Source organism: Podarcis muralis, chromosome 3, assembly GCF_964188315.1.
Source record: "Podarcis muralis chromosome 3, rPodMur119.hap1.1, whole genome shotgun sequence".
In the NCBI taxonomy this organism is placed as follows: Eukaryota; Metazoa; Chordata; class Lepidosauria; order Squamata; family Lacertidae; genus Podarcis; species Podarcis muralis.
The window spans coordinates 78,152,113-78,169,224 of record NC_135657.1 but is presented as its reverse complement, the minus strand read 5'-3'; the positions used below and the strand labels follow the sequence as shown (position 1 = coordinate 78,169,224).

The window sequence follows — 17,112 nt, the reverse complement described above, 5'->3', positions numbered from 1 at the left end:
CTGTTGGAAAAAAGACAGGTATTTTGAGTTTCAAGTGTGCAAAGTGACATCAATACATGCTGGAACTTCTCAAAGTCCTACATAGACATTGGTTTCATGAGGAAATGATACAGGGTACTTTCACATGACTAAGTGCCACATAGCACCTGTTATCTATCTCTGCATGATGGCTGCATTCATGGCTTGCTGACTATACTAACTGATCATGCAGTGAAGTATTTAATGAGCAACTATAACCACACAGAACTGTAAAGCTGTTGGAGTGTATTAATGTCAGATATCTATCCTGTACCTTTAGTATCTACGTGCTTTCAAGTAGTCTAATAATAATGGGTACAGTGGAGATATATTTATAAAAATAGTGTTTTTGTTGCTGTTAAATCCTCTTATTCTTTTTTCAAGGAGCTTACATCTACATACATCAGGTTTCTAGAGTCTTCCTCCAACTAGGCCTGTTCAATTTCAAAACCACATAAAAAGGTCACTTTTCCTGTAATCATCCAATAATGTAAATGGCCATTATGTTGTACTTGGTCTACTGATTGGTTTGGGCAGGGGTGGGGGGGTGTCAGAAAAATAGCAATCCAAATCTACCCCAAAATCAACCCAAATCTGTTTGCAAAAGGCAGATAGATATTTCTTTGCACCAGCTACTGACTTTTGCAACTTGATTTTAAAAGGTAAACATGTATAAACACCTCTAAGCAGTTAAAATTACCAAAATTAATTAGAATCTTAAAATTATACAATTGAAAATTCAGGGCAAAAGTGTAGTCCTTATTTTAAGGATGGTTACTAAGACTTTTGCAGCCATTGCTGTCACCAGCTAGTATTGATCCGCAAGGAGAAAAATCACACAATAGCTAGTTTAGCACTCCAGCTGAAATAGCAATATTGGGGTGATTAACTCCTTACACAAATCTCTGTACAAAGAGCAAAACAATACTACAGTTTCAGTACTGCCATTGTATATGTAGGATTTTGTAATAGCATTCGCTTACAATGGCCCTCAGGAATCTACAAGATGCTGGCAATAGCATCCTTTTTCATGCACATACAGAACTGCTCATGTACATAAGTTTCCTTGTTTTCTTAGGTCAAGGCATACTTTGCATAGGCAACGAGGATTCTTTGTTGTGAAAACAAGGTATTCTGTTACTCATAAAAGATACAATCCTTTCAGGTGCACAGCTGTGCGTGTGGCGTGCACAAACACTGCAGTCCTATGTGTGCAGTAGGGTAGCTGAATACAGCTCCCAGAAGCGATCCCTACTCCAGCATCCTCCTAAAGGGAAAGAGTCCAGAACAGAGACCTTTTTGTAATTATATCTGAGGGATGAGCAGAGTATTTTCAACAATCCTATTATGATCTCTTCCCCCCAAAGAAGCTGGGCATCTTTGTTTTCATTTTAGAAATGGTAAAGGATTTTTTGTTCTAGAAGGGGTGTGAATGTGCGTTGGGGGGGGGGGGGACTGGGACCAGGCTAAATTTTTATAATATGAACCGTTGGATTGTCAATCTGCTATGATTTCTTCAGGATTTTAATTTTATTATTTTGTATTTTGTTTAGTGTGCTTTTTATAGTTGTTTTGTGCCATGTTGGAAGCTGCCCTGGGGACTCCCAGGGACAGGATATAAATTCCCCCAAGTAAAATAACAAGTTGGTGCTTTTGGACCATGTGTGTATATACACGTTTTGGAGGTATTTATTTATTTCATAAAATTTATATGTTGCTTGATTGTAAAAAACCAACACCCCCCCCAAAAAAAACCCCAAGGCACTTTTGCAGCAGTATGTGAACCACTGGTAAAAGTTGTTTCTCCAGGTTAGCTTGAAAAACAATCATTATGGAACAGTCATGTTTACAAAGCATTTCTTTCCTAATATTGAGTATTCATTATCACAAGACTTGGACATTTACTATCTAATAAGAAACAACAGTTTGATTACAGTACACTGTATACAAAATGTCCGTTTCTACATTATTTTGCAGTTGGATGTAATAATGCTAGAAGTACAGGTGGAAGACAGGAGTGCCTGGCGTGCTCTGGTCCATGGGGTCACGAAGAGTTGGACACGACTAAATGACTAAACAACAACACAGATGGTAATTTACTTTGCTGAAGTCAATGTAGTTATTCACACTAGAAGCACTGGGAATAAACTTGGGGAGAGTCTGATGTAGGGTAACATTCACAATCAATTAAGCCTGTCTTAAATGAAGGCATGCACATAAATGATGTACAATTTGCTTTTATTATATGCTTTATGCTAAAACGTAACTTACATACAGCATTGGAAGAACACATTTTGTAACAAAAATTTGACACACAGCACAATGTCCGACAGTCCTGGCTCCAGGTTTTTGCATAAAAATTTAGCAGGTTCCTGTAAAATACAAATGATCACCCTCCCATGGCTCAGCACTACTGATGGAGAGCACGCAAGTGAGCAGGTGACAGCAGCAGCTTTCTCTCCCTCTGTGATGCAGGTGAGTTTTTTAGATGATGCTGTGGCCTTTGGCTAGTGCAATAAAGCTTCTGATTATGGTGCGGACACAAGAGGCCAAATAAGGAGCCGCAGTCACAGCCGCAGCAACACACTCACTTGCCCTATGGTAGTTGCCTAGCAGGGACTCACATTGATTTTGAACCTGAAGTTGATAAAATTTAATACACGCAAGCCTTGTGTGTAAATCATTACGCAAACACAATACTTCTCAAGAGCGAGTGTTGATACTTCCAAACCCAAACCCAAACCCAAACCCAACTTTACCTGTAGAGTCATCAGGTGTCCATGGAAGACTGCGAGCTGGCTTTTCAGAGGTTGGTCCCGATGTAGTGATCATTCTCACACTAGGACTAGATGATCTACTGTTGTTTCTGCTTTCCTGTACGAAGACATTTTTTTTTTAAAAAAACCCAAATTATTATCTTAAGCACATTGCAATTTCAGAACAACACTGTTGAAAATCTGAAATTTCTTGATTGCCAGATCAGTTAACTTTCATGAACATTTGAGAGGTTTGCTTCCCCTTGAAATAAAGAAAACAATAATATAAAAAACATGTGAAGCAGTCCACAAGTTTCGGGAGTCATTCTTCCATGATGTTTTTCTACATGTTTCATCAGAGCTCAGGGACTTTCTAGTGAAGGGGACAGGGGAATATACTGCTGTCAGAAAAGAGTAGAGCTAAAAAAGCAGCAATGCCTCTTCTCCAACCCACCCACTTGGTGCCAAAGGACATATTCTTCCTCCCACTGAAAATAGCCGGTGTGGCCTCCCATCCTCAGTTTAGACTGACACCATAATGCAGCAAAGGCTTAAAGTCCCCCTTTCCCCATGCCATGATACTGATGTGGTTTGCAGCTCCTGGCGACTATTTAACTTCAAGAACAAAGGAAAAAATAATTGCATACAAGGGCTATGGATGTTTAAGTTTGGCCCTCAGAAGTTGGGTTCTACCCTTTTAAAATATGGTGGGGTTTTTTTTTTGGGGGGGGGAGGAGGGTTATTGGGCTGTTGTTTTTATTTTGCTTATATATTTGTGGTTTATATTCTGATTTTGTTCTGTGAACCGCCCCGAGACCTCCGGATATAGGGTAGTATATAAATTCAATTAACAACAATAACAACAACAACAATAGTATAACATCATGTAAATAAAAAGCAGGATCTATTGGGATAATAAACAGCACTATTCATCAACCAAATAAACATGGAATGGTAGGCTGGGTTAAGTGAAAGGATTCTTGGGACAAGATTGCATCAGACACAATAACCCTGCTGAAAAATGCAAAATTACAAGAACCGGCTGTAAAGGGCAACAAAATTAGCAAGGACAAATTATTGTCATGGAAAACGAGGAGTGTTGCCCATCCTTTGGAATGTGTACACCTCTTACCTCTGCCCTGCTCCAGTCCAATCAAAACTTCTCTGTACATTTATGGATGGGCTTCTTAGAGCCCAAAGTAGGAAAGGTGCTAAGGTTATCAATGGCTACATTACACCTCCGCTACACTTCCAGGATCAGAACAGGCATGACTCTGAATACTGGTTACTGAGAAACCACAGCAGAAGACGGCTAGAGTGCTCATGTCCTGTTTGCAGGGTTGCCAGAGACATCTGGGTGGTCACTAATGGAAACAAGATGCAAGACTCGATAGACCTTTGGTCTAATCCAGTGGGGCTCTTCTTCTTATAATACATGCATAGGTAATGTGTGGGCATTAATGCCCAGACTGATGGTTGTTAAAAAATATACAGAGAATTTATTGAAGGACTAATGTTATTAAACACTTTGCACCAAGATTCTGGTTGGCTTGTGGTGGGCTCCCATCTCAACGGGGAGGAAAGATTCAATCCCTGTTCTATGCTGATACAAATACAGGTGGAGCACAAGTATTAATTATGAAGGCCATGCTGACACGTTTCACAAAAAATTAAAATGAAAAGCACCTAGGCAGCATGCATGCTGCCATTACTAGTTTGACACTAACCATATTCAAAACAAATGAATCAATGTTACTCATGCTACTGACGTTTAAAGACTGTTGCCTGACATTCCATTAGCTCAGGTATAAAAATTAAAAACACAAAACGTAAAACATTTCATTTCCCCCCTTCCAGTGATTTCACTCTAAGCCACTAAGGACATAGTGATGAGATGAGATGTCTTTGGTATGTGCATATGTACTCAGAAATGTCACCTCAAATGACAAGGTGAAACTATAGATAAGTCAGTAGTTGTATTTTCCCTAAACGCAAGTTTGCGAGCTTTCAAATTCACATCGGTTTTGAAAAGTTTTACAGTAAAGCAATGAAGCTGAAGAATTCTAAGTTTTATAAATAAAGGTTTGTGCAGGCAAGAAATTGCTCTCAAATTTAGCCAAATATCAAGTAGTATAGTTTAAAAATAATAATTAACAGCATCATATGCATAATCAACAATAAACATTTTCAATGGGTAGCGTTAACAGAACTTGCAATCTTTTTAGGCATGTTAGACGTTTTTCGCTTGGAACCAATTCCTACTAAGTACAATGCCATTTTCTCACCTGGAAGCATACATAGGGATATAGGCTTGTTATACCATTACTAAGTCTTACCAAAAGGCAAGCAAATATACTTTAGACTATAGCAAAGGAGAGACAATATTGTGAAACTTTTCTTGCCAGTTTAAGCATCTTTAACTCAGTACAGAGCTATGGTAGAGGTTCTTCAAAGCTGTACATTGCAATTTCACAATTCTAGTGCTCTTCAGGTATTTTATAATTTTAATTTGGTGGTTTCAATTTGAAAAGAGTTGCTCACCCACATAAACATTTTTTTTTAAAAAAGTAAAATAAAATAATATTAGACAATCATTTAATGAACCAACTATGATCTTCAAGGGGAAAAAAGGGTTTTTACCTGGTTGGAATCTGTTCCAGCAACACTAAGGTCTTGAATAGATCTGCGCCTCTGTTGTCCGTTGCCTGCTGATGAGAGAAAGAAAAAAAAAAGGAGCTGAAATGCACTCAAACAAAATAAGGGTGCGACTGTTGCAGAAAGAGCTTGGAATTTGTACAGATCCAGCGAGAGGGAGAGAAAGAGTGTGTTTGTATATGGGGAGGAGTGGGGGAGAGCAGAAAGACAGCTGCAAAGTTTTAAGAAGAAGAAAAAAACACCCTGCACACTGGCGTGTCAACAGAAAGCATATCCTAATACAATAACCACTCCTATCCCATGAATAGCTTCTGCACTTTCCTTCACCATCTTCTGTCACATGTGCTTTAACAGGCTTAGTGCTTGGGGGGCTGGCACTGATGACGACATCTATTTCAAGGAGGTTACGTTATGGGGATTTCTAGAGCACGGCTACTACGATAAGATGCTGCCAGTTTTCTCACTTCTTTGGATTAGTAAGCAAAATGAGTAATCAGCAGTACTGACCTGCAAATCATAATTTTGCTCTCTCTCACAGGAAAGGCCAACCCAATTTCTATTCCAGTTATAATGCTCCTGTTTAGTTGCCGAGAATCAAATTATACTTATTTGTCCCATTCTTGAAAAACTAGCCTGCTTTTATTTTATATATATATATATATATATGCAGGTTTTGGTGTCTTCGGGTATCTTCCCGTGTAAAAGTTGGGGTGTCTAGGCGACGTTTCGACGAGGTCTCACTCGTCATCTTCAGGCTGGTGCTTTCGGCTTCTTGTTACTGGAACAGAGCAGGATCTCAGTGTTTGAGTTCCTATAAATACTGTTGAGGAGGTGTGGCCTCCTATGTTCTGGGCAGAGAGGAAGTTCCCAGGCTAGTGTGCCTTTTCTTATTTTGTTCCTTAATTGCTTGAGGGATATCTTGAGTGATTTCTTGAGTGATATCCTGAGTACCACTTAGGTGGGTCATTAGGTGTGGATTAGTTGCTAAAGCCTTTGTGTCTTGACCTCTTGAACTTTGTGAAGAGTTTTTCTGAGAAGATGGGTGTACTACATTTAGTTGTGCTCTGGCTTGGCTTCGTGTATAGGGGCGAGCTGTGGTTTTGTGGCCTGTGCCAGCCAGATCTGTGTAGGGATTGCAGGGGGGTGCAGCATCCGGAGGTGCCACCATGGTTTGGCTACTGGATGGTGTCTGTAATTTATCTGTGGAGAGGGTCTGGGTTTGGGTCTGGTGTGGTTGATTGGTGATGGCGTTCTGTGTGCCTCTGGATCTGGTGTCAGTTTTTGTGGGGAGGGCTAATTTCCAGATGTCTGGCAAGCGGGATGTGTCGTCACGCTTGTTCATGTTGTGAGGGTGTTTCTCTATCTCGATGGCTTCCATGATTATTCTCTTGTGGTGATGTTCCATGTTAGAGAGCAATTTGGAATCTGCAAAATTAATTTCGTGTCCTGTTTCTTTCATGTGTTGGAAGAGAGAGGAAGTTTTTTCTTCTTTTTTGACGGCATTCTTGTGTTCTGCGATACGTGCATTTATTCGTCTGTTTGTTTGTCCAATGTACGTGGCTGGGCAGACTTTGCAGGGTATTTCATAGACCCCTTGGTTTTCCAACTGGATTTTATCCTTGGGGTTTCTGAGGATATTGGCTATTTTTTGGTTGGCGCAAAAGGCTGTTTTGATATTGTGTTTATGGAGGATTTTGCTAATTTTATCTGTAGTGCCCTTGATATAAGGAAGGAGGGCCATGCCATTGTTTTCTTCTGTGTCTTGGTTTTTGGGGGGTGTTTCTTTTTGGATTAGCTTCGTAACCCTGTTTTGCTGGTATCCATTGGCAATTAACACATTTGAGAGATTCTGTAACTCAGTTGTCAAGTGGTCTTTGTCAGCCAGGCGTTTGGTTCTGGAGATGAGAGTCTTGGCTACGGAGTTTATTTGTGCAGGGTGGTGGTGTGATTGTGCATGTAAGTAGCGGTTGGTGTGTGTTTTTTTCTGGTAGATAGTGTGTCCTAGGGAGCCATCAGGTTTTTTGTAGATTAGGACGTCAAGAAAGGGAAGTTGGTTGTTGGCTTCTATTTCCATAGTGAATTGTATTTTGGGGTGTAGGCTGTTGAGATGTGTGAGGAAGCTGTCCAGTTTTTCCTTCCCGTGTGGCCAAATTACAAAGGTGTCGTCAACATATCTGAGCCAAAGTTTGGGTTTGTGTTCTGACTTGTCTAAAGCATTGGTTTCAAAGTGTTCCATGTACAGGTTTGCGATGACCGGTGAGAGGGGTGATCCCATAGGTGCTCCTTCTATCTGTTTGTATCTTTGTCCATTGTGGATGAAGTACGTGTTGGTTAGGCAGTGGTTGGTCAGGTCCAAGATGTATTCGGGGGGATTGTATTTGTTTTGAATGGCTGTCAAGGCTTCATTAATGGGCACTTGTGTGAAGAGAGATACAACATCGAAGCTCACAAGTAGGTCATTGGGATGTAGGTTTTGCTTCTTTATTGTTTCTATGAACTGGAAGGAGTTTGGAACGTGTGAAGAGATGGATTCTGCATAGGGCTGGAGTTGCTTGGCGAGAAATTTAGCGAGATTTTGTAGAGGTGAGCCTATGGAGCTGACTATTGGTCTGAGTGGTGTTCCTTCTTTGTGTATCTTGGGGAGGCCGTAGAGTTTGGGGCATCTGGATGATTTTTCTCTGGGGATGATTCTTAGCTGGATTTCTTCACTGATAGGAGAGGCTTTTATTTTGGATTTGGTGGTTTTTTCCAGGTAGGTGGTGGGATCTGTTTTTATAGGTTGGTAGGTAGGGTCTTGGAGTAGATTTGATAGTTTTGCTTGGTAGTCCGATGTGTTCATCACAACAGTTGACGACACCTTTGTAATTTGGCCACACGGGAAGGAAAAACTGGACAGCTTCCTCACACATCTCAACAGCCTACACCCCAAAATACAATTCACTATGGAAATAGAAGCCAACAACCAACTTCCCTTTCTTGACGTCCTAATCTACAAAAAACCTGATGGCTCCCTAGGACACACTATCTACCAGAAAAAAACACACACCAACCGCTACTTACATGCACAATCACACCACCACCCTGCACAAATAAACTCCGTAGCCAAGACTCTCATCTCCAGAACCAAACGCCTGGCTGACAAAGACCACTTGACAACTGAGTTACAGAATCTCTCAAATGTGTTAATTGCCAATGGATACCAGCAAAACAGGGTTACGAAGCTAATCCAAAAAGAAACACCCCCCAAAAACCAAGACACAGAAGAAAACAATGGCATGGCCCTCCTTCCTTATATCAAGGGCACTACAGATAAAATTAGCAAAATCCTCCATAAACACAATATCAAAACAGCCTTTTGCGCCAACCAAAAAATAGCCAATATCCTCAGAAACCCCAAGGATAAAATCCAGTTGGAAAACCAAGGGGTCTATGAAATACCCTGCAAAGTCTGCCCAGCCACGTACATTGGACAAACAAACAGACGAATAAATGCACGTATCGCAGAACACAAGAATGCCGTCAAAAAAGAAGAAAAAACTTCCTCTCTCTTCCAACACATGAAAGAAACAGGACACGAAATTAATTTTGCAGATTCCAAATTGCTCTCTAACATGGAACATCACCACAAGAGAATAATCATGGAAGCCATCGAGATAGAGAAACACCCTCACAACATGAACAAGCGTGACGACACATCCCGCTTGCCAGACATCTGGAAATTAGCCCTCCCCACAAAAACTGACACCAGATCCAGAGGCACACAGAACGCCATCACCAATCAACCACACCAGACCCAAACCCAGACCCTCTCCACAGATAAATTACAGACACCATCCAGTAGCCAAACCATGGTGGCACCTCCGGATGCTGCACCCCCCTGCAATCCCTACACAGATCTGGCTGGCACAGGCCACAAAACCACAGCTCGCCCCTATACACGAAGCCAAGCCAGAGCACAACTAAATGTAGTACACCCATCTTCTCAGAAAAACTCTTCACAAAGTTCAAGAGGTCAAGACACAAAGGCTTTAGCAACTAATCCACACCTAATGACCCACCTAAGTGGTACTCAGGATATCACTCAAGAAATCACTCAAGATATCCCTCAAGCAATTAAGGAACAAAATAAGAAAAGGCACACTAGCCTGGGAACTTCCTCTCTGCCCAGAACATAGGAGGCCACACCTCCTCAACAGTATTTATAGGAACTCAAACACTGAGATCCTGCTCTGTTCCAGTAACAAGAAGCCGAAAGCACCAGCCTGAAGATGACGAGTGAGACCTCGTCGAAACGTCGCCTAGACACCCCAACTTTTACACGGGAAGATACCCGAAGACACCAAAACCTGCATTCCTGTACCCGTGAAAATCTACGAAAGCATATATATATATATATATATATATATATATATATATATATATATATATATATATGAATCATTTTGCACCTATTACAGACCTGAATGCCACCAGTTTTTTTTAACAAAAAAATTAATGGCTCTATGCAATATATATACATTGTTAAAATCTGCAAGCCAATAAAATAACAAAAGATCACAATTTTTGGGTATGCAGCATTTCCGCTAGCATTTTGCTATTCTAATGATCATTGTTTATGATGCTTCTGGGATGAGAGATCAGTTGTCCAAAGGAAACACCAACACATTGAAATTAACAGCTGACACAATACTTAGGATTCTTCAGTCTTTGAAGGTTACATTACATAACATTTTTGTTTTAGAAAAACACAGACCAGCGGTAACGCAAGCAACCACTCCAACAATGAGAAGCACATGCATTCAGCGTCCTTCAATTGATCATTCTGTTTTACAACATGCAGTTTGGCTTTATACGAGGCCTCAATGTTGATTAAAGTGACCTAGGAACTTATTTCCAGTTTGAATATAAACGGGATAAAAAGGAAGAGAACAACCCAGTTTTCTGAATAATGTCTTGCTTAACATCTTGGGTTTCCCTTGAGTTACACACCACCCAAAAGGAGTATATATTTGGACGGCTTGTTACCCATTTCTCCCAAAGGATTTTGATTTTACAAGTTATTTAAAAAAATACAGAGAGGGAATCAGATACTTTAAAAGTTTTTAGAACTTTAGAGCAAATTGATATTGTGAGCAGCAAAGCGGTTCAGAATTTCTGCGCCACTTCTGAAAATATCAATTACAGAGTACTGACACACACAAGTGCTTGACTTCCAGGTCAACTACACAAACTTCCCAAGAACTGCCTAAGTGGTCCGTGATCTGCTCCTTAAAAAGCATGCAGCAGCCTGTCATTAAGAAAATGATCATTAGGAGTTTACATTGGGAAGCACAACTTGTGATGTTTTTTTTAAAAAAGCAGTTGCTCATTAACAGATTTATGCAGTTGGTCACAGGCTCTAGCAACTTAGCATGGACCTCAAGATGATCCACTCATGACTGATGTAACAATTATGTCCACATTTCATTCAACAGCTCCGTTCTAAAATTAGCTTAACTGAAATAAACTTGTAAAAAATATCTGGAATTCCCATTCTCCTTTCAGATTAGCAACATTTGTGAATCTAAAGAACCCAGCACATGTGCTGCTGAAACATTATATCATGGCCACCAAAAAGTTAAAATAATCAGAGTGGGGTAGAATTAAAAATGCCTTTATATATTTATATTCAAGAAGGTTGTGCTCTGTAGCACTGACGACACCAAACTGCTTTAAATGAGAAACCTCCAGATTAGCAGCATGAGATTTAAAGCAAGCTGTTAGGCTAAGGCATTTTCATTGCAGTTAACTAGTACTGGCATAGGGCAAGCAGCTCAAGCACAGCCAAACAAACAGGAAATCAATAAATACTTGTTGCTCCTGGATCAATATCAGCTTAGGGGTCCAGCCATAAAAACACAAGCTTCCAGCACGGAAATCTGTTAGCTCCGGTTATAAACACTACCCTTGAACACAAGTCAGAAACTTCAACTGGTCCAAAATGCAGCAGCCAGATTATATGCCTTTAGAATGCATATAACCCATTTTAAAACAGCCACGTTGGTTGCCAGTTCATTTCCAGGCCCAATTCACGGTGCTCACATTACTGTTTAAAACCCCTCAAATGATTAGGCCCCAAATATTTGACAGACCGCCTCCTTTCCTATAGACCCTCTTGGCTCTTGGGTATTAAAATAAGCAGGTCTTGGTATTTCTGCCACCGTCAGAAGTCCTGGTGGTGCCCCCAGGAGAGCATTTTCTGTGGCACCCAAAGTATGTCTGCCACCTTCACTATACAGCTTTTAGTGAATGCTGAAAAGGCACCTCTTTACATTGGCCTTTAACACCTGAGATGCGCGTTTCAGGACACCTGTGACTGCAATTTGTTTTAAGTGTTTTTAATACTGAATTTTAAATTGTTGTAAACCACACTGTTGGCGAAGAGCAGGCAGTAAATTTAATAAATATTACTACTACTACTATTTTTTAGAAGTAACCTTCTTACTCTTTACGAACTGAAAACAATGCTGTTAAAACACAAGAGAATATCCTACTGCAAAGAGTGCCATTCAAGTGATTACGTAATTTGGGGGTAAAAGGAAGCCTTTAAAAAGAACCATAACCCTAAATTTTAATGATAGGTAAACAAATTTTGGGTGGGGAGCTACTTAACATGTGTACTGACCACCAATCAATACATGTGTTTAGTAACTTTCTTTACTTTAAATTCTGGTTCAAATCCTTCCCCTGAGAAGTTTAGTGAAGTGTTATAGATACTGTAGAATCTGTCACTCTAGCTGTTTTAGTTGAGGGATTGTGGCAAAGGATAAATTGAATGTCTGCGACATATTTGCTACTGTTACATTGCACAGTATACAGAAGCATGAGTAAATTGAAAGGGCTTAAATCAGGGTTATCAATGAGGCACTTGTGGGCACCAGTGTGCCTGCCAGTACCTCCTATGGTGCCTGCAACAGGTTTCAGTAAATGTCCCATCAAAAATCTGGAAAGAATGAGAATAAATGTCCTTTTTGTCCTGTCGCTTTTTGCACTATTTTGGCCTCTCCTACACGGAATATGTCCCCTGAAACATGACCACACTTCATGCTCACCCTTCTGTTCTGGGCAGAAAATAGGTGAAAATATGGCAATGGCTTATTATCTGAGGGAGAGGGGTCTGCACCATTTTGTGATCCTGTCATTTTCTGCTCATTTAGATATGGCAGCCATTTTGTGCTATGCCCCTGGCAGCCATTTTATGACTGGCACTCATGGCAGTGCCTCCAAATAAAAAAATGTGCCCCAAAAGATTGACAATCCCTGCTTTAAATTATACTACAACCTCACAACTGTAACTTGCTAATGACCACCCCCCCCTAGCTATCAACTAGAATACTTGCATATTTTGTTAGCTCTGCATTTTAAGTGAATTAGATTTGCGCTTCCTGGATTTATGGAATGGAATGCATTAACCCTTTGTTTTTTGCACAAATCTTGACTCAAAATAAATACCAAAATGCATACAAATAATGCGCACCTTGTGAAGAAATATTTAAAATAATGCACATTTTTGTGCAGTTTTAAAACAAATTTGGACTGTTCTGGAAATGAGATACATGAAATAATATTGTGAAACTGGCACAACCAGAAATAGATTGATCTGAGCCAACAGTGAATCCCAAAGCAAAAAACACAGGAAATATTAAAAAAAATATGGAAATGCCATCCTGTGCAAAACATTTTATGAATAAATGTTTGGCATGCCAATTTTCCTCATAAACATATATGAAAAACAGGTTCAATGACTGAACCTGTTTGAAAATAATGTATTTCATTCATCTGAAAATGTGATCTCCATGCCTACAAAAGTTTATGACTGAATTCGTTTGTTACTTTTGTTCCAGAAACACTTGGATTGCTGAGAATGTAATGAAGAAGTTCCTAACCACTCGTCACCAGAGATTCCTTATCACTTGGGCAAGAGCAGAGGTGTTGGCCTTTGTTTCCAGGCCAAGTTCTAGGCTATGCATTACATCTTGACTATTTAGAATTCCTTTCAAAGCTTTCTTTGCTATGTCCTAAGACATCACATAACATTGTATTCATTTTTTAACTCAGGGTGTAATAGAACTTTTGTAAATATTTGGTACATGAAACTCGCTAAGCTATTTGGCTAGGAATGACTACTATATGAAGGTCATTTGTTAAGAATGTTTTGATTATCACTTTGTTTCTGTATATTTGTCAATCTTACATAGAGCATTCATTACTCAACAGGCGTCATTCCTATTTAATTATAAAGTTGACAAAAATAGACTTGGACCCTAAAATAAATCAAAAAGTTCAAAGAGAATGCTTCCTGTCCCCTCCTTTCCAGCACTGCACTCTGTATAAGATTCTTATTGCTAACACTTCCCTGTACTGTCACATGATTTGAATAAGATCTATAAAACCAACACAGATACTTGTTGGGGAATGTCACTCTACCACAGGAGGTAACTCATACATGTGGTAGCATTTTCTGAGATAAAAAGCTTTTGCTATCAAGTAAAAACAGCTGTCATGAGATTTATGACAATCTGTCCTTACAACCAAAAATTATGCTGCTTGAATTTGCAGGGGGAAAAAGAGAGAGAGAGAGAGAGAGAGAGAGAGAGAGAGAGAGAGAGAGAGAGAAAGAAAGAAAGAAAGAAAGAAATGGCTTGGATCCCAAGGTTGCAGAAGGAGACATTTCCATCCTTCCCAGAAGCCCGCTAAAAGTCTCTCCCAAAGCTAAGGTGAGGTGCAGGGCAGTGGGGTGGGAGAAGGAACTGCAATTTTTAAAAAAATGAGCGCAGGTAACTTCTGTGGGAGAGGCATGCATCCAGTTTTGAACTGCTCCTTGCTTCATAGCTCACCCCATTCAGAAGGGCCCACCAAACTTTCAGATGTCTGGGGGAATACAGGAAAGTGCTCTTTTGCCAATCCCTTTCTCTGAGCACTTATTATGATCCAATACATTGTTTTTAATTACTTATGACTGGAAACTTAATTATTGTGGCAAACTTAATTATAACTAAGGATGAGACTGTTCCAAAGTATGAAGAAAGGATATAGTGTTTTGAGCAGATCAACTTAAAAACACCCCAAGTGAAAATATTAAATTGAGAGAAGGAAGTCACAGTAACAAGACATCTGTGACAGAATAGCAACTTTTTGGAGAAGAAAATATATTAATGTACATGTGTACCAGTGTTTTTCAATAACAAGTGTGTCTCTTTCTGAAATCTGATTGTATCCATCGACCAGTGTAGCATCCAGAGCAGATTTGGTGTGGATGAGAGAGAGAAGAGGCGGGATGAGGAGAGGAAGGAGAAGTCTCTTTGCACAACACTGGATCTTGCCCTACATTTTTATTCATATATATTTATTTTAAGTCATTTATTTACCGCATGGCCTTCCATATATTCCCTTTATGTATTAATAGTAATTAGTAAAAATTAAAACTAACAAAATATAGTTGTAACAAATGCATTTATATCTCAGGCTACATTTAGTCAGTCTTAATAGATATTGCATACTTTCTTAAAATCTGTTATTTTAACCATATCTGTTGCACTGGCATAAACCATATGCATGGGTTTAAATAACCATTTAATTATTACTATAGCCAAAACTGGTCTGATATAATTTTGATAATGTAGTTGTTATTTAATCATTCAAAATGCGGACTTGTTTCACATATTAACCTTTCTAAGTAAGAGGTTTTTTATGAAGAGAACTATTTGGATTTGAAAGACAACACTGGTATGTTGACATAATTCAGGAAAATTTATCCTGAGAGTCATATTAATAATTCATTTTTTAAAAATCAAGTTCTTTCTACACTGAGAATTTGAACAAATTCACCTGTTATTATTATTATTTTTTACTAGTTCAAAGAATTGTGTTAATTTGCAATGGGAGCAAAAGCCTTCTTTTTCTCATGCATCTTTAGCATGTAGTGCCAGCTTGTTAATTCATTAACAGGAGCAAGAAGTATTTAAAGAACTGATCATTATTCCAGCATCCATGTCAATGGCCCACTTTGCCGGTATGTGATACCTGGTTTGATGATCTCTGGGACATCCAGAATGTTGCCAAATGAAGCAGTTTTACGATGGCCTCGTTTAGGTTTGGAAAAGGCTGAAAAAACACATACACACATACAATACACATGCAAACGACTACAATTTTAACACAAATCATTCAGACTAAAACTGCACCTTTTACTCAACTTGGTTAAACTGGAGACCATGCAAAAAAGGTCATGCAGAATGGTCTGCACAGCTTTCCATTCATGCTCAAAACTGTAAAGCATTTGTTAAGGGCAACAAATATAAGTATGGTCAACAACGTAACACAGCACTTTATTAGTTATAGTTAGAAAGACAAAATCCAAACAAACAAAGCGGAATGGTAAAGGAGAGAGGGAAAACCAAAGTCTGGTCACAAAATAAACTAAACTGTCCACCGGCTCCACTTCACTAATATACTAATAAGATGTCTGCCACATGTGGCAGTCCAAATATTTTCTAAAAAGTGTTCCTCTCAAAAGATTTTAGTGAAGACGCCTATACGTTTTCAAGAAAGCTTTTTTGATTTACGTGCACTAAATTGCCAGGTTATTCCCTGCCACCCACTTTTCAGCTGGAAACTGACTGGAACTGCCATTTTGAAGGAGAGTCAGAATCAGCAACCTCCATAATATTAAACACAAATGAAAGATTAAAATGATGGAATATAAGTATTTTCTGGAAGTGAAATGTGTAATGGAAAGCTTTGGAATTAAATACAGCTGTTAATGCTACCAGTAACATAAAGAAGGGTGGTGACAGTGGTGGTATAATGGCCCAACGAGTTAAGTTAAAAGCTAACAAATAACAGGTCTGGGAATGCTGTTCTATAAAAATCTTATGAATACGGTGGATGAGAATCTAGCAATATTTAGTGCCTTCACCAATCCTTGTATACCATCGGGTTCACTGATATGTATGTATTGTATGGTACTTCTAAGTTGGGGTAAGTTTGTTTTACAGTATTGTATTCTATTCTATTTCTAAGATGTAACATGCCCTGGGACCTTATGGAAAAGAGTGGGCCACAAACATAAATAAATAACAGTAATATTGCCAGCTCCAAATATAGATTACTTCTGGACTAGAATGTAGAACTGCAGGTATAGGGCAGCATATACTACTACTACTACTACTACTACTACCACCACCACTACTACTACTAATAGGATGAACATAGCAGATCTGACCATGGGCAACATTCCCTGTAGTTAAAAGATTTAAATTCTGTTGCTTTAGCCAATTGCTTGTATTAAGAGCATATAAGCAGGAGTTGTTGCTCTCATTGGTTTTCTAATAGAGGCCACACATCAATCTTTAAAACATTTATTTTATTCTAGGCACCACAACTTCTGATTTAGACAGTCATGGAATTGGAGCATTCTGCTCCACCACATTTACATAAACATAATTAGATGATCTCCATTTTGAAGTTTCTCCTGGAATTATATGTTATTGATTTGGGTACTTGACATTTTCAAATTAGCCTTCTTTAAATCAAAAGGATACCCAGATCAAAATCTAAGAACAAAGAATTGCCTCTCAGTTTTCTCTACTGCTCCATTGAAGTCAGGAAACTGATTTAGTATAAAAACTAATGACAAACCAGT

General features: G+C 39.1%; 1 protein-coding gene across 4 annotated transcripts in view; it reads right to left on the bottom strand.

Moving 5' to 3' along the window:
- MAP3K7 (mitogen-activated protein kinase kinase kinase 7) overlaps positions 1–17,112 on the bottom strand; it is a 38,971-nt gene that overhangs the window by 4,402 nt on the left and 17,457 nt on the right. Inside the window, exons 12-14 of one of the 4 annotated variants that reach the window (XM_077926153.1) lie at positions 15,492–15,572; positions 5,415–5,479; positions 2,778–2,892 (exon numbers count right to left, since the gene is read on the bottom strand). In XM_077926153.1, the coding sequence (XP_077782279.1) occupies positions 2,778–2,892; positions 5,415–5,479; positions 15,492–15,572 (261 nt within the window). Of the gene's footprint in view, positions 1–2,777; positions 2,893–5,414; positions 5,483–15,491; positions 15,573–17,112 lie in introns of all 4 variants that reach the window. The other 3 variants (XM_028722987.2, XM_028722989.2, XM_028722988.2) reach the window with 3 other exon arrangements.